The sequence below is a fragment of the Schistocerca gregaria genome, chromosome 3 (assembly GCF_023897955.1).
Source record: "Schistocerca gregaria isolate iqSchGreg1 chromosome 3, iqSchGreg1.2, whole genome shotgun sequence".
Classification (NCBI taxonomy): Eukaryota; Metazoa; Arthropoda; class Insecta; order Orthoptera; family Acrididae; genus Schistocerca; species Schistocerca gregaria.
In genome coordinates this window covers 407,352,564-407,370,923 of record NC_064922.1, presented here as the reverse complement: position 1 = coordinate 407,370,923, position 18,360 = coordinate 407,352,564, and the positions used below count along the sequence as shown (strand labels likewise).

Sequence of the window (18,360 nt, the reverse complement as noted above, 5' to 3'; positions counted from 1 at the left end):
CTAACTAAGATAATGACATCACACACATCCATGCCCGAGGCAGGATTGGAACATGTGACCGTAGCGGTCACTCGGTTACAGACTGCAGCGCCTAGAACCTCATGGCCACATTGGCCGGCACTTAGTAACAAACCGGTAATAGAACGAGCCACTTTTCATAGATTATCTCTCTTGATTTTCTTAAACTTACCTCGGAAGAGTACGCAGATGACGTGTAATACACAAGACGTAGTGATACCGGTGTTTGGTAAGCTATATCTTTCGAGGATGTACTACATTTTCTTGGAAATATTGCCCTATTTCTAAGACTGGACTCAGAATTTCGTGCGACTTGTTACACGTTAAACACTCCCCTTTAAGCCGACGTTGCTCCAACTATTATATATCGCTTACTGTTTCCAGTGCAGAAGTTTATACACGCTTACGTACGCGTGATAGATTATCTTTGATTTCAATCATGGTAGTCTTCCAGTCCTTATATCAATCAAGGAAATTCGTTCAGTCTTTCTGAATACAGTACCCGTCTGGCGTTGAACCGCTCAACAGACAACAGCAACGGTTGTGTTGAGTTCTGTTTGCTATGAAGTACTGAATCCTGTCACAAATGTAGTCTGATTTTTGGTAGTAAACCAAACATCGGTGGGGAACTGTATGGTACGCCAGCCGGAAGTCATGGAAAACGGCACCAAAATCGTAGCCGTGGGCTACAGCGCTTTGGATCTCAAAGACCTGAGTTTCACAAGCTCTCTGTTAACAGAAATCGTATTCTGTCGTACAGGGGATTTTTCGTACTCTGGAACGGCATTCATAATGCTTCTTTCATAACTCTACAACAGACTGATGTCAGCGATGTTCACTGAAGAGCCAAAGAAACTTGTACACCTGCCTAATATCGTGTAGCCCCCCCCCCTCCCCCCCGAGCACGTAGAAGTGCCGAAACACGACGAGGCATGGACACGACAGGTTTTGAAAACGCGAATAATATTTAACATCTTCCTTTCTCCTGATGCTCTAAGTTGTTGCAGTGACCGATGACATATATACTATGTGATGAAAAGTATTCGGACATCAGACTGAAAATGACTTACAAGTTCGTGGCGCTCTTCATCGAAATACTGGAATTCAGCGTGGTGCTGACCCAACCTTACTTAGCCTTCATGACAGCCCTCACCCCCACAGGCAAACGTTCATTCAGGTCTTGGAAGGTTTCTTTTCGAATGGCACCCCATTCTTCACGGAGTGCTGCACTCAGCAGAGGTATCGATGTCGGCCGGTGAGGCCTGGCACGAAATCGGCGTTCCAAGACATCCCAAAGGTGATCTACAGGATTCAAGTCAGGACTCTGTGCAGGCCAGTCCATTACAGGGATGGTATTGTCGTGTAAGCACTCGGCCACAGGCCATGGATTATGAACAGGTGCTCGATCATGTTGAGAGATGCAATCGCCATCCCCGAATTTCTTTTCAAAAGTGGAAGAAAGAATGCGCATAAAACATCAACGTAGGCCTGTGCTGTGATAGCGTCACGCAAAAATCAAGGGTTGCAAGACCCTTCCAAGAAAAATACGACCACACCGTAACACCACCGCCTTCGAATTTTAATGTTGGCACTACGCGCGCTGGCAGATAACGTTCATCGGGCATTCGCCATACCCACACCCTGCCATCGGATCGCCACATCGTGTAACGTGATTCGTCACTCCACAAAACGTTTTTCCACTGTTCAATCGTCCAATGTGTATGATTCTTAAACCAAGTGAGGCATTGTTTGGCATTTACCGGCGTGATGTGTGGCTTACGAGCAGCCGCTCGACCATGAAATCCAAGTTTTCTCATCTCCAGCCTAACTGTCATAGTACTTGCAGGGGATCCTGATGCAGTTTTGAATTCCTGTGTAATGGGGTGGATAGATGTCTACCCATTACGCATTACAAACCTCTTCAACTGTCGGAGGTAGCTGTCAGTCATCACACGAGGTCGACCTGTATTCTTTTGTGTTGTACCTGTCCCTTCCATTTTACACTTCACTATTACATCGGAAACAGTGGACCAACGGATGTTTAGGAGTGTGGAAATCTCGCGTACAGACGTAAGTGGTACCCACTCTCCTGACCACGTTCGAAGTCCATGAGTTCCGCGGAGTGCCCCATTCTACTCTCTCATGATGTGTAATTACTGAGGTCTCTGATATCGAGTAACTGGCAGCAGGTGGCAGCACAATGCACCTAATATAAAAAACGTATGTTTCTGGGGTGTCCGGATACTTTTGATCACATAGTGTAGCTTCCAGGGCGGGATCAAATTCTTTCGCACAATCTGTGAATGGAGAACTGTACGAGCCAGATGTCTTTCCTGTGCTAAGTGATTCAGTTTATTTTCTGTTCCACGACCGCTTTCCTCAATATCCACCATTTCAGAGTTCTTGTGGTAGTTAAGAGGATGAACCATATTGTGATTTTCTGCCATGCAATAAATTCTGAAGACTCAGGTTTTATCCCTGCTTGCCATCTTCTTTCTCGGTGTCAGTACGGTCATGAGCCACAGGGAATTTTATTTTGATCTGTTTACTGACTTAACATACATAAGACAAACACATCATTGGATTTTTTCAAGATCAGCTAAAGGTTTATCGCATTATTCCCCTTACACTCCTTCGTTTATACATCGCTTCTTATCAGAAGATATCGATTCCACAGTGTGATGAAACTGTCGTTCTTAGCACTCTCTAAGACAGCTTTTGGAGACAGGTGGAAAATTTCTAAGGCACACTGCACAATACTTTTCAATTTTTGATACACACCTTCGTCACTAGACCTGAATGTTTAATACTGACTGCTCAGATACTCAGCAATTTGCTTCCTGTGAAGCAAAAAATTTTCCCTATCGTTCGTAACATCATTTTTAACTCCTAGTCGTTGATGTGTTTGTGTGTGTTAATTCCTATGGGGCCAAACTGTTGAGGTTATCGGTTCCTAGACTTACATACTACTTTAATCAACTTATGCGAAGAACAACACACATACCCATGCCCGAGGGAGGACTCGAACCCCCGTCGGGAGGGCTCGCCCAATCCGAGACATAGCGTCTAGACCGCGCGGCCACACCGCGCAGCTAGTCATTGATGCTGCGCTTGTTTATTGTCATGTAGGAGTAGGTTATTTAAAGGACAAACTGCAGGGACGGATTCATGACTGGAAATGGAGGAAAAAAGGTTCTATGAACATGTGTCCGGAAACGAATCGTTGCCACGGTAGATGACGATGACCAATGACTATTCCTCTGATCATGTGCCGTACGCGTTAGTTGAGTGTTGCAGGGTGCGTGATTGACGCAGAGTACTGTAAGCAGAAGAATGATTCCGTAGGCATCATTCCTGCGAACATGAGAGATCGCTTACAGCCATTCGTACCGCAGTAGCCTCCGTCAGAGTCTTTTCCACATCTCGGTAGACACATCCGTCCAGTACACCAAATTCATTCTGCATTGCCCTGTATTTCCGCGGGGGCCTCGTAGCTCGCACATTGTCGTACTTGGAGACTGTTCTCTCGTTCAATTTCTGTTGAAAAATGTGGAATTTTTTTGTGGGACATAGTGGAATATTCTCGTTTCAACCCCTATAGTTTTATGAAATTCTGATAGATGGGAGCGCAGTACGTAGACTTCAAAATGCCATCTATAACGGAGGTGCGTGCCAAGCAGAGAGCTGTCATAGAATTCCTTTGGACGGAAAAACAGATCATCGCAGATATTCATAGGCGCTTTCTGAATGTTTTTCGGAAACCTGGCAATGAACGAAAGCAGGGAGAGTCGTTGGGCGAGACGTCTGTCATCAACGCAACAAGGTCACCCAAACCGGTCCGATATCCAAACGTACCGGCTGCCCCCACAATGCCCCAGGAAGCGGAAGAAACGACATCAGCGTGTTCATCGCTACAAAAATGCAAATGCACTTGCCCTCACACAAGCCTGTGCACCCGATAGAAGCTCACAAAACTTCACTGAGCTGTTCTTCCTCACCCACCCTACAGCCTGGATATCGTAACTTCCATCTGTTTGGCTCAATGGTGGATGCACTCCTCAGGAAGCGGTTTAGTACGTGGATAAGGGGAGGTTATCGAGGCAGCAAGGCGCTGGGTCCGACGTTGACCTGTACAGAGATGTGATGCGGACATACCGGCTCAATAAGTGAGGTAGCCTAAGGCCATCGCATTTAACGGAGATTGTGTTGAAAAACAGGATTGTATAGCCAAAAGAATGGGGCAAAATACGGTTACTAGAATACGAAACACAATACTGGCCATTAAAATTGCTACACCAAGAAGAAATGCAGATGTAAACGGGTATTCATTGGGCAAATACACTAGAACTGACATGTGATTACATTTTGACGCATTTTGGGTGCATAGATCCTGAGAAATCAGTACCCAGAAGAACGACGTCTGGCCGTAATAAAGACCTTGATACTCCTGGGCATTGAGTCAAACAGAGCTCCTGTTTGTGATGCGGCGTCAAGGGTAACTGCAGCCATGGCTGATAGTCCCTGCTGCTGCAACGTCGTCGAACTGTTCGTGCAGATGGTTGTTGTCTTGCAAACGTCACCATCTGTTGACTCAGGGATCGAAATGTGGCTGCACGATTCGTTACAGCCATGCGGATAAGGTGCTAGTGATACGAAGCCGTTTGGATCCAGCACGGCGTTCCGTATATGATTCCATATATTGCTAACAGTCATTGGATCTCGACCAACGCGAACAGCAGTGTCGCGACACGATAAACCTCAATCGCCATAGGCTACAATCCGACCTTTATAAAAGTCGGAAACGTGATGGTACGCATTTGTCCTCCTTACACGAGGCATCACAACAACGTTTCACCAGGTAACGCCGTCAACTGCTGTTTGTGTATGAGAAATCGTTGGGAAATGTTCCTCATGTCAGCACGCTGTAGGTGACGCCACCGGCGCCAACCTTGTGTGAATGCTCTGAAAAGCTAATCATTTGCAACGTCTGTAGCACGTCATCTTCGTGGTGTAGCAAATTTAATGGCCAGTAGTGTATTCCTGTGAAACCTATAGGGAGTGTTGAGTGTCTCCGGACTGTAGGTGTCGATATGTGCACCAAAACGTAGCTGTGAACTATATTGCATTCTGCTTTCTTTTGTTTTCTTTTTGCTTGCAAACGAAAATTTAGTCCAGTGTGGATAAAGGAAACGAGTTTTTTAAATGTACGTATTACACCATAGGATGTTACAACAAGAAATGATCTATGTATAATATTAGGAGCATATACAAACAATTTCGACGAATAACCGTATGATATCGTGTATCTTGAGCCACAGCTGGTGTATTATCTCCCGCGTCTGCGAAAATAAGTACACAACTTTTCCGTGAGGGATAACCTCTGCCCCAAAGCTTTCAGGAGCGCTATAAGAAGAAGCCTGAAGTCAATACTCACTGGCACTATGGCTGCAGAACAGGTCAAGCTGAAATGTGCGTTTCGGAGTGGTTCGCTTCTGGTTGTGGTGCTACTGCACGCAGTGGCGTATTCGACCGCCACTGGCGCATTTGTGAGATATCTACCAGACCCCGCTGCTAATGTAGTGCCTAATGTGCCTCCAGAAACATACTTTCATTATGTGGCAGAAAGCGACAGCAGTACACAGTCAACAGTGATCCGCATCAAGCAAGAGCCGTACGTCGTGGTGAAGGTATCTAACTTGGAGTTTTGTACGGTAATATGGAGCAACAAGCATTTATTGAGGCGTGTACCAGCAAGACGGGCAATAAAAGACTTTTGCAGATCGATACGCCAGTCGGGTAAGTAATTTCCGCATAACATTTCTCTGATAACTAAAGTAAATTTAAGACTGTGTGGAAAGAATGAATATGACGTTGACAGGAAGAGGTATTCAAGAGACGTCAGAGCGTTCGAATGTCATGTCCTAACAATGCTCCTCAGAACAGCAAGACTCAATTTTTTTCCCGATATAAGCTTTTACTTCCATTATATTGTTATGAAAATTTCTGGTTTCTTGATTAAACTGGACGCTGGACTGAGACTCAACAATTTAAGTTTTGATAGGTCACAGTCGCTTGCAGTTTTGGGACTTAGTCTTCATCCGTCAGTAATGTTTTTTTTAGATGGATATCTTCTGAAAATACTCTCTATATGGCACCTTCAAAGTGGGATACTGTGCTCACTGTGAAGCTGCTTGTTGTTTTGTCGCCATAGGCTTGAAATACAGTTTATGTCAGCTGTTGGGGTTTTGTGGGTCCCGTATCTTAGTTACAGACAGGAAACAGCCCAGAGAAGGAGAGACTCAGAAAGTACCCCAGTCTTCCGACACACGAGCCCTCATTAATCCGACGATAGGATTCCAGCCCATTACCTTCCAGGCAAGGCAATGGCAGTATTACTAGAAGCACGCCACGCAACAGGGGCTACATCCTAAATCTTTTACCATCGGGATACCACTACTGTGAACATTCAATGGTAGCAAACGAAGTGCTAAAAATTCCCCTAATTACTTGCTACGATAAGGGCAAATTATCGTAGAAACAATACACTCTTCGTCTCCTACTGTATGCGGCTCACCATTTATGAATCACGTACGACTACTCCATATATGATAAAAGTTCAGTATAGCTGAAGCAGTAGTAAATTTTGTCGCATCCTGGACCTTCTTTCCCCAAAAGTTTCTGGTAAATTTCGTGTCTCCTACTGTTTTAGATACCTACTATATTAATACGATACTCGAGTGATTGAGCTTTTACTGTGTTTCATTGCTTCCGTTTATTACATTTCATTGTTTGTGTCTAGAAGCAGAATGTAGCATTGTAATATTAAAATCATACAATACACATATCGGCCATGTTACACGGGAATGTATGGCACCGTGATCGTTGTCACCTTCAATAAAACTTAGGTGGATATGAATCAACAGTCTGAGAAACTTCACTTAAAACAGTGGCTGAAACGTTAATCTATACAACCTTTCGGCAGGGTTATATACCCGGAATAGTTTACTCAAAGTGTACAATGTCAAACCGTTTGAGGCACTCATGTTTCTAAAGTGGACTCACATTTCAGTAACATATGAGAATGCAGACTTTCTCGGCGAATCTAGATGATAAAATCTTCTCGGATTGACAGGCAAGTCAGTGCCTTGTTCTGCAGCAACGTTCCAGCACGTTTCTCACTTGCCATCTTCAGGCGAAGTGTCCGCGGCAGTGGAGCACTGCCTTAGAGAAGAACACATGTTTGAATTTGAAGAAACGAAGAGAGTGTGTAGAGCGAAAGGTTTCTCGGACTCTAAGAGGCAGTGGACTACGGATCAGTGATAACCTGGTCAACCGGGATAGTGGCTTCCAAGTCAGCACCGCCTGGGACACAACACTATCGAGAATAAAACGCGAACGCACCGATGGAGACAGGTTGGTGAGAGGGGATGTCATAAACAGCCCCCACCCCCCGCTTCCACGCGCCTCTACGCCGAATCCGCTCTCGCCTAATTTTCCCGACCGGCGGCGAGGATGCAGAGAAGCAAACGGTCAATCGGCTATAAAGATCCGGACGAGACGTGAACGACACTTGCCCTGAAAATGGCAAGTAAGAAACTTTCTGAAACGTTGCAGAGAACAACGCGTTGACTCGGCTGTCAACGTGAGAAGTTTTTATCATTTTGGTAACACCTCAACGCTTCATAGATATCAAATCTATAGTATACAATGAGTGAAATTCTCGCTAATCCTTTTCTAATTATCGTTCTACTGATTTATTGCGCATTTTCTCCTCTATATAACCTAAAACAACTAGAATCTTCGATCTTCAGATTTGGAATTTGCAGTGTGTCTGTTTCTCCGCTACTCTGTCCAATGGAACGTAAAATTCTCATGTTGGTACATCAAATATAACACTGAACTGTTATTTTATTTGTAATTTCTTCCATAGACATGTCGCAGCGTCGGGTGTTTCTAACGCTTCTTCATTTTACGCCACAACTGTTTATATACTGTTTAACTTTCATCTCTATCAGAGCGTTTGAAATATTTATGGGTTTTCGTCTACACAGTTCCCGTTGTGTACCTCTAGCTGGCCTGAAGCGGTGTGCTCTCCACTTTCATTTTACTAGTACTCCCGAAGTTTAGTTTTTGCTGTAAAGCTTTTTGTATGTAAAATAATTTTACTGTCGTGAACACGTAATTCGATTTCTTGAAACAGCGAACACTGATAATAGATAATAGTTTAAAGGAATGGGTAGCTTTAAGATATGTGGGGAAAATGTTCCGCAATGGTATCATTTTGGAGAACTTTTTTGTCTCGCGGGAGGGAATTTCGAAAACTCAATACGGAAACGCTGCTGAATCGTCAGTAAATAAGGAGCTACCTGTCAGTGATCTAAGGACATTATTTGGTTAGATGGCCAATTCTCTTTTCAACATAAAAATATAGTGACTGCCTCTTTTTGCTTTTGCCGTGTGTAAATTTTACCCATTCATCTCTTTGCCCTTGTGTCTGTGGCTTAAATGGTCTCCCTCCTATCCACTCCCTACAACTACAGACACAACTGCTTTCCTTGCACTTCACACATGTATAGCTTATACCGACTTCGGCTACTTCCGGCCACATCAGAGAGCCCTGCATGTCAGTTCTTCACTCATTCTAGATTCTTGACCGTCTATTCTCGCTAGAAAATAATGACGCTCAATATCTAAATGTATCATGAACAGCAGTCCGACTCTGCTGACTTTCTGTGCAGGAAAATATTTCCTGGTCTTATTTTGATGCCGCAGATCAAGTTATTTCTGTACTATAAGGGAAAAGTAAAAGATTCAGTGTATGAAGTGTCTCTATACACGTCTTCGCTGATCATTGGGGTTCACTTCAGTGCGGATTCATCACTAAGAAAATTTTACTCCAGTCAATGAAGTTCCCGACCGTTTTTCTGACTTGGAGTGTATTATCCCCCTTCTAGATATGAGGGTGGTATTATTGTGAGCAATTTTTTTTTTTTTTTTTTTTTTTTTTTTTTTTTTTTTTTTTTTTTTTTTTTTTTTTTTACTTACAAGCATTTTCCGGATGAAGCAGTCACATTCCGTATACTCTCAGCTATTGACTTACATATTTCTTGAGAGATTGGTACTTCTCATACCCCACTGTAAGCAGCTGTGAGACATTAAACGGGAACGCACGTCTACGAATGTATTCCACGAATGGAAACTGAGTCATAATCAGGGTGCGAACCTCGCAATTTGTGTGTGTGTTGTGGTGGTCCTGGCCGTAGTACTTGAAAGTAAACACGAAAAAATAGTTCAAATGGCTCTGAGCACTATGCGACCTATGCGACCTAACTAACCTAAGGACATAACACACATCCATGCCCGAGACAGGATTCGAACCTGCGACCGTAGCGGTGGCGCGGTTCCAGACTGAAGCGCCTAGAACCGCACGGCCACTCCACCTGGCTACAACAAATTATTTTAGCACCTAGCACTGAAGTAATTGATACTCATTCCATGATACTCATTCCATGATACATCTGTTTGCTTACTCAAAGCCTTTGGAAGTAATACACAGGTTTGATTGATTTCTGCGATTGTACTTAAAGCATTAATCTTCATAACAGCAACTGGAATGTAAGCTTGTTTTCCACACCTATCATGGTCTTCATCGTGAAGGGCAACATACATATTACACATTTACAAATTTCGTTTAAGACTAGTATACAGGCTGCGCATCTCGTTTTAGTAACGGTTAAGTTGTACCTCTCACAGACTTCTTTCGATCGGGAAAGTAACAATGAAATTATTGTTAAAAATGTGTGGTGTACAAATATCTATAGAGGCCCTAAAGGCGGAAGGATCAGCAGTGACAAACGGATGAGGATGCAGAAAGCCACGGAAACCACTGCATTAACGGCACGGAAAGTGTATCCCCAGGACATATGACCTGTAAATTAAAAAGTGTCATTATGATCTCTCTATCGGCAAAAGATTCCGGAATAGTCACCCATTCGAATCTTCGGGAGGGAACTGTCAAGGGGGAGGTGACAATGAGAAAAGTATTGAATAACCAAAGAACGGTAACGTCCTACGAGTCGGGGGGTGAAATGTCAGAAGTTTGAACATGGTAGGGAAGGTAGAAAAACTGAAAAAGGGACATGAAAATGCTCAATCTATTTATAGTAGGGGGTCAGTGAAGTGAAATGGAAAGAAGATAGGGATTTCTGATCAGATGAGTATAAGGTAACATCATCAGCAGCGGAAAATGGTATAACGGAAGTAGGACTCGTTTCGAAGAGGAAGGTGGGCCTCAGAGTGTGGTACTTCGAACAGTTCGGTGATAGGTTTGTTCTTACCAGAATCAACAGCTAGCCAACACCGACAACAATAGTGCACCCATACATGCCGACGTCGCAAGCTGAATATGAAGAGATAAAGAAAGTATATGAAGATATTGAGACGGGAATACAGTACGGAAGGAGGGACGGAAATCTAGTAGTCATGAGGAACTGGAATGCAATTGTAGGGAAGGAGTAAAGGAAAAGGTTACGGGAGAATAAGGGCTTGGGACAGGGGATGAGAGTGGAGACAGATTAACCGAGTTCTGTAACAAATTTCAGCCAGAAATAGGGAATACTCAAGTCAGGAATCACAAGAGGAGGAGGTACACTTGGAAAAGGCTTGGTGATATTTTAGTTAGATTACATCACGGTGAGGCAATCATTCCGAAATCAGATGCTGGATTATAAGGTCTACGCAGGAGCAGATATGGACTCAGATTGCAATGAAGTAGTGATGAAGAATAGGCTGAAGTTTAATACATTAGTGAGGAAGAATCATTATCCAAAGAAGTGGGATACAGAAGTGTTAAGGGATGACGAGATACGCTTGAAGATCTCTAAGCCTGCAGATGCAGCAATAAAAAATACCTCAGTAGGGAGTACAAATGAATGGACATCTCTAAAAAGGGCAATCACAGAAGTTCAGAAGAGACATGGGCACAAAGAAAGTAACTGCCATGAAGCCATGGGTAACAGAGGAAATACTTGAGTTCATCGACGAAAGAAGGTACAAAATTATTCAGGGAAGTTCAGGAATACAGAAACACAAGTCGCTGAGGAATGAAGAAATCGGAAGCACAGGGAAGCAAAGACGAAATGGCTGCAGGGAAAATGTGAAGAAATCGAAAAAAGAAATGATTGTCGGAAAAACGGACTCAGCGTATAGGAAAGCCAAAACATCCATCGTTGAAATTAAAACAAAAGGTGGTAACATTAAAAGTGGAACGGGAATTCCACTGTTGAATACAGAGGAGTGAGCGGATGGGTGGAAAGAGTACACTGAAAGCCTGTATGAGGGGGAAGATTTGTCTGATGTGAATAAGAATATATGGTGCATCCAGTATTAGAATCACAATTTAAGAGGGCTTTGGACGAATTAAAATGAAGTAAGGCAGAAGCGATAGATAACATTCCATCAGAATTTCTAAAATCAGTGGGGAAAGTGGCAAAAAAACGTCTATTCACGTTGTTGTGTGAAATTTAAGAGTCTGGTGACATCCCATTTCAATTTCGGAACAATATCATCCATACTATTCCGACTACTGCATCAGCCGATAAGTGCGACAATCATCGCACAATCGCCTTAACTGCTCATACATACAAATTGCTTGAAGAAAAAATAAACAGAAGAATGGAAAAGAAAATTGAGGATGTATTAGATGATGACCGGTTTGGCGTTAGGGACGGTATTAATATTAGAGAGGCAATTCTGACGTTGCGGGTGATAATGAAAGCAAGACTTACGAAAAATCAAGGCACGTTAATACGATTTGTCGACCTGGAAAAAGCGTTCGACAATATAAAATGGTGCAAGGTGGTCGAAATTCTGAGAATAAAAGGGGTAGGATATAGGAAGAGACGGGTAATATTCAATATGTACAAGAGCCAAGAGGGAATATTAAGAGTGGACGACCGACAATGAAGTGCTCGAATTGCAAAGGGTGTAAGACGGGGATGTAATCTTTCGCCCCTAAGATTCAATCTCCTCATCGAAGAAGCAATGATGGAAATAAAGAAATGGTTCAGGAGTGGTATTACATTCAAGCTGTAAGGATACCAGTGAAATGATTCGCTGATGACACTGCTATCGTGAGCGAAAGTGAAGAAAAATTACAAGATCGGCGGCATGGAAGGAACAATCTAATAAGTATAGAATGTGGATTAAGACTAAATTGAAGAAAGACGAAAGTAATGAGAAATAGCAGAAAAGAAAACAGCGAGAAACTTAAAATCAGGATTGATCGTCCCGAGGTAGACGTAGTTAAGGAATTCTACCACCTAGGCAACAGAATAACCAGTAACAGACGGAGCAAGAAGGACATGAAAATCTATCACTGGCGAAAAGAGTATTCCTGGCCAGGTGAAGTCTACTAGTATCAAACATAGTCCTCAATCTGAAGAGGAAATATCTGATAATGTAAGTTTGGAGCGCAGCATAGCATGGTAGTGAAATATTGGCTTTTGGAACAAATGAGAATCGAAACATTTAAGATGTGCTGCTACAGACAAATTTTGAAAATTGGGTGGACTGATAACCTGAGGAATTAGTTTCTGTGCGGATTCGGAGAGGGAAAGACTATGTGGAACACACTGACAAGGAGAAGGGACAGGATGATAGGACACCTGTTAAGACATCAGGGAATGACTTCCAAGGGACTAGAGGAAGCTGTAGAGGGCAAAAGCTGTAGAGGACGACAGAGATTGGAATACATCCAGAAAATAACTCAGGACTAAAAAAAAAAAAAAAATCCACCATACAGGATTTTGGTGCTTGGTTTTTATAATCCTCCAAGTTGTTTCATTAAAGGGGCTTCAGAACAGTCGGCTTGGCGATGATACCGGCATTAGACGCATATTTAGAAATAAGACCGTAGGTCCCCAGTTGCATAGGTTATGATTGGTAGTGCCACAATTTTTTTTTAAATTGAGTCATCAGTGTTGTGACTGGTTTCATGTGGCTCTCCACGAATCACTTTTTTTTTGTCAACCTCTTCATCTGCTGGATGTATTACAATTTCAGTCTTCCTCTACAATTTTTACCCTCTATAGCTCCCTCTAGTACCACGGAAGTTATTCCCTAGTGTCTGAACAGATGCCATATCAGTTTGTCCCTTCTTTTACATCAGTGTTTTCTAAATATTCCTTTCCTCTCTGATTCTGCACAGAAGCTCCTAACTCAGTACCTTATCAGTCCACATCGTTTCCAACATTCGTCTGTAACACCACATTTCAAACGTATTGATTATTTTCTGCTCTGGTTTTCTCACAATCCATGTTTCACTTTCATACAATGCTGTGCTCAAAACACATTCTCAGAAATTTCTTCTCAAATTAGGGACTATATTTGATACCTGTAGACCTCTCTTGACCGGGAATGCCCTTTTTGCCCGTGCTAGCCTGATTATGAAGACCTCCATGCGCTGACTGTCGAGGGTTATTTTGCTGCCAATGTAGCACAGTTGCTTAACTTCATCTGCTTTGTGGCCATCAATGCTAATGTTAAGTTTCTCGCTGGTCTCATTTCTGCTATCAGTTTGTCCCTTCTTTTTATCACTGTTTTCTAAATATTCCTTTCCTCTCTGATTCTGCACAGAAGCTCCTAATTCACCGAGTGATGTGGCGCAATGGTTAGTACACTGGAGTCACATTCGGGAGGACGACAGTTCGAACCTACGTCCGACCATCCAGAAATGTTTTAGTGATATACCGAAACAGCTGCAAGCAAGTGACGGGATGGTTTCTTTGAAAGGGCAGAGCCGATCTCCTTCCCCGTCCCTGACGTAATCCGAGTTTGTGTTCCGTCTCAAATGACGTCAATGTCGCCGGGAATTTAAACCCAGTCTTTCTTTTTTCCCTATTTCTTCTTCTATCACATCAGACAAGTCTTTCCCATCATAGAGGTCTTCAGATTACTTTTCACACCTGTTCACTCTCTCCTCCGTATTCAGCAGCGGTATTACTATTGCCCTCTTAATGTAACCACCCTTGTTTTAAATTTCAACGGAAGTCTTCTTGACTTTCCTATATGCTGAGTCAGTCCTTCCGACTATCATTTCTTTCCCGATTACTTCACATTCTTCATGCAGCCTTTTCGTCTTTGCTTCCTTGTAATTCCTATTTATTTGACTCCTCAGTGACTTGTATTTCTGTGTTCCTGAATTTACCTGAACTTTTTTGTGCTTCCTTCTTGCATGGGTCTCCGCAGTTACCTTTGCCCATTTTTGAGACATCCAATTCCGCTTCAGCTGAGCTGCCTCAGAGCTAGTCCTTATCGCAATATCTATAGCCTTAGGGAACTTCAAGCATATATCTACATCTCTTAGTACTTCCGTGTCTCACTTCAACACCTCAGTCTACATCTGTTCCTTTATATGCCTTAAATCCAGTATCTAATTTCGGAATCTTTGCCTCACCATGATGTAATCTAGCTGAAATCTTCCCGTACCTCCTGGCCTTTGCAAAGTCTACCTCCTTCTCTTGTGATTCTTGAACAGAGTACTCCCTGTTTATTGCAGAATTAAATTAGTCTTTCTCCTCTCTCATTCCTACTACCATGTCCATATTTTCCCGTAACACTTTCTTCTGCTCCTTCTCCTACTACTATATTCGAATCCCCTGTGACAATCATCGCTGAACTGTTCACAGTAATACTCTCTCTGTGGTACCTTCATACCCATAACGAATGCTAGTCTCGTTATACCGTTTTCTGCCGCTGTTAGTATTACTCTATACTAATCCTATCAAAAATCCTTATATTCTTTCCATTTCACTGTTACTGATCCCGCTGTATTTAGGTTGAGTCTTAGTATTGCCCTTTGCTACCACGTTAAAACTTTTAACTTTCCACTCATCTACGAGTAGAATGTTATCATTTCCTTGGTTATTCAATCGTTTTCTCATGATCACCTGCCTCTTTACAGTGTGGAGTGGGGGACTGTTCCGGAATCTTTTGCCAATGGAGAGATCATGACACTTTTTCAACTACAGCACGACCGTTTCTGATTCATCGGGCCGTAGGGTCAGTTTCTCATTCCAAAGGCAAGAAAGAGCCCTGAAACTCTTCCCGCTCCTCCGCCCACTCTGAAAAGGATGTTGGCAGAATGACAATGAATTGTTATGCCCTATATCATCCGCCACCAATGCCGATGATGTTTTTTTCAAAATTTAAGCTGTGGTGGCATTAGGGTGCTTTACTGTACAGTTGGGCACTCGGTTTCTACCAGGTTACAAGCAACTGGACGCCAAAGGGTGGTGTAAAAATCTTTCAGCTACTAATCACAGACGCTACCCCTTCTGTGTTTTTTTTAAGACGCTACCCTTTTTTCACGAGAATCTATCATCTCATCCAAGTTTAATCTCCAATAATAAAAGAAACAAAAATCAGATATCTCCTACTTGGAGCCGTCACTTCAACTCTACCATAATAAAAAGAAATATTTAATGCATCTTCAGGCGTTGCTCCTAAATACTCGCAAAAATTCTCCAAATGAATAGGTTCCACGTGTCCATTATTTGTTTTCTTATTTATTTATTTTTGTAATTACTTGATTATAACTAGTAAATGTGTACGAATGAAAATGCTATAAAACAAAATTTTACAATTAAAAGTGATTCAAATATAAAGTAAAATAGCTTTGTATATTGCTTGCTCTAAACCAGGGAACAGAACCTTTTTTCAAGAATCCCGTCTAAAACATCTAGAACAAAACCAAGCTGCATTGTTAATACCTCAATGAATGCAGCGTTCCGGGAATCAGATAAGCGCTTTCCTTTGTCACTGTTTGCAATTCAGGTCATTGCGCTCCATACGTTACCCTGACCCTGGTAACCAACCGCCCCCTAGACCCTACTGTACCATGGTGTGCGTGCAAGAGCGGTGGGAGATACTACCAGTAAACAAGTTCCACTTTGTCCTCTTCGCCGTAGATATTATCGATTTTCATTCCTTTGAGCCACTTAAGCGCATGGTATTTGGCGTTGGGAAATTAACAGTCATCCGGACCGAAGCTCAGTCGCGTCAGGTGAAAAACGTAGGTAACATGCCAAGATTTTCCGCGTCAGTCGCCAAACGATGGACGACGACACTCACCTGACGCAATGCTAGCCGGTGTCCAGGAGGCGACAGTCGAGGCAAAGTGGCGAGTCCGTTAATCCGATATGTCGTCGCATATTTATTTTTGCTGCCTTGACACCTCGTCACAAGCACGGTAGTTGGCGGAAAGTGGTTGTATTTTGTTTCCCACAATCGTGGTCAAATGACAGTTGGGCACTTGGTTTCTACCACGTTACGCGGAACTAAACACTGAGTGGTGGTGTACAAATCTTTCGCCATCGGCGGGTGCGTTGTCGGGAGATCAGAGGCCACATAGCTGTATTCCAGAATGAAGGTCGATGGATCTAGCTTCAGCGAGACTGGAACCATGACCCAAAGCAGTCCTTGCTTCAGAAGCAAACACGCTACTTTATGACACATCATGTAATACAAGCTGCAAATGAGAGAAAAAATTAACAACCATAACAGAATAATAAATAAGAGGAGAAAGGAGAGAAAAACCGAGAACACAGCCGACCAACCACCACAAAGCTCTCATGATATGTATCGACAGTTGTCTTTATATAGTTTTTTTGTATTTTAGTAATTTTATATACATATATAAACTCAATTAGTCTTTCTCCTCTCTCATTCTTAGTACAATGTTCGTATTCTACCGTAACACTTTTCTTCTGCTCCTTCCCCTACAACCATATTCCAATCCCTTGTGACTATTATCATTGAACTGTTCACAGTAATACTCTCTCTGCGGAACCTCCCTACCCATAACGAATACTACTCTCGTTATACCGTTTTCTGCTGCTGTTGGCAACGAAATCAGACTATATTCTAAATAGCAAACTAATAAAAACCCTAACTTGATTGAAAGAATTGAACACGCTCATGTGCATATACACTTCATCTATACACATTTTGCAAAAGAACTGGAGCGTTGGTTAGACAAAACAAAACGAACAGGGAAACTAGGAGAGAATAAGCCGAAGCAAATCAAATGCGAACATAAATGAGAAAGAAAAACACCTATCATAAGAAAAATTTAATTAACAAAAACCTAGCCGACTGAAGACAAGAAGCAACTTGTTGACAAAGAGGTCTCGCTATCGAGGCATTCGCAAGCATGTCCAATAGGCAGTGATCATGTATTGCATGAAGTTCATGTGATCTCCCCCTCGCCTTGTACACCATGAACGAAGTGTCCCATCAACAACATAACGATATGGCTTTCCGACCGTCGAAAGAAGGAAAAATCTGGGAGCAATATGATGTCCGTAGTGTGTACAGTTTCAGAAGATCGCGTAAGGAAGGTCATTTGTGTCCTTATCCAATACCAATTTGCCACATGACCTCCCTCCACAAGTAAAGTGATGTCGTATCGTATCTGTAGATGTAGAACGACTACATAAATTCGTGTCGCTAAGCCCAATACGGAAAAGTCGCTCATTCGTTGGAGTCAAGTTCTTTATTACCTTATACCACGAGGACGCATCGCCATAATAAAACATACAAAGAGTCGCAGAGAGGAGAGTTTGACTGGTCAGTTCGTTCTGATGGCATTGTCTGCATAAAATGGAATGACAAACGTGTAGTCATGTTGCTGTAGTCAGCCGTAAAGAAAAGGATGGAAAAATCAGAAAGGCTCCTTCACCAAAAATAGTGAAATCATATAATGCAAATATGGGATGTGTCGATAAGGCAGATATGATGAACAGTTTTTATGCAATAGACAGGAAATCACGAAGGTGGTGGCTAAGATTATTTTGGTATATAGTTGATATTTCTATTGGATATGCATTTATTATGTTTCGATTATGTAATCCAATAGCGAGACAAGTGCTAAAAGATTTTAGAAGACATCTTCAAAGATAGTCCTGGCCATCCCAGTTCACCGTCAGAAACATCTGCAAAAAAATTCAAAACTGTTGTACCCCATGAGAAACGTATATCTGAAGCAAAACATCTGCCAAAACATGGAACCTCAAGGCGCTGCGTGCTCTGCAGCACAAAGAAAGAACCCCACAGAAGCAGATGGACATGTAGTCACTGACAGGTAGCCTTATGCTTATCTGCAGAAAGGAGTTGCTTTTTACTGTATCATCAAAAGTGATGGCATTTAGCGGGCAGTGGCTCCATTTGAAACCACCCTGTACGTGTTCAGTTTATGTATATTTCATTTAATTATTACATTTATTTTTCTGTCTCACTAAACGAAAATAAATACAATAAAAACAAGGGAAAAGTAAGAATTAT

At 42.4% G+C, this 18,360-nt stretch overlaps 1 protein-coding gene across 11 annotated transcripts in view; it reads left to right on the top strand.

Moving 5' to 3' along the window:
• Window positions 1-5,434: 5,434 nt before the first annotated feature.
• LOC126354210 (uncharacterized) overlaps window positions 5,435-18,360 on the top strand; it is a 119,951-nt gene continuing 107,025 nt past the window's right edge. For 6 of the 11 annotated variants that reach the window (XM_050003679.1, XM_050003678.1, XM_050003677.1 and 3 more), the window contains exon 1: window positions 5,457-5,814. In XM_050003679.1, the coding sequence (XP_049859636.1) occupies window positions 5,460-5,814 (355 nt within the window). In that variant the 5' untranslated portion in view covers window positions 5,457-5,459. Of the gene's footprint in view, window positions 5,815-18,360 lie in introns of all 11 variants that reach the window. The other 5 variants (XM_050003673.1, XM_050003674.1, XM_050003668.1 and 2 more) reach the window with 2 other exon arrangements.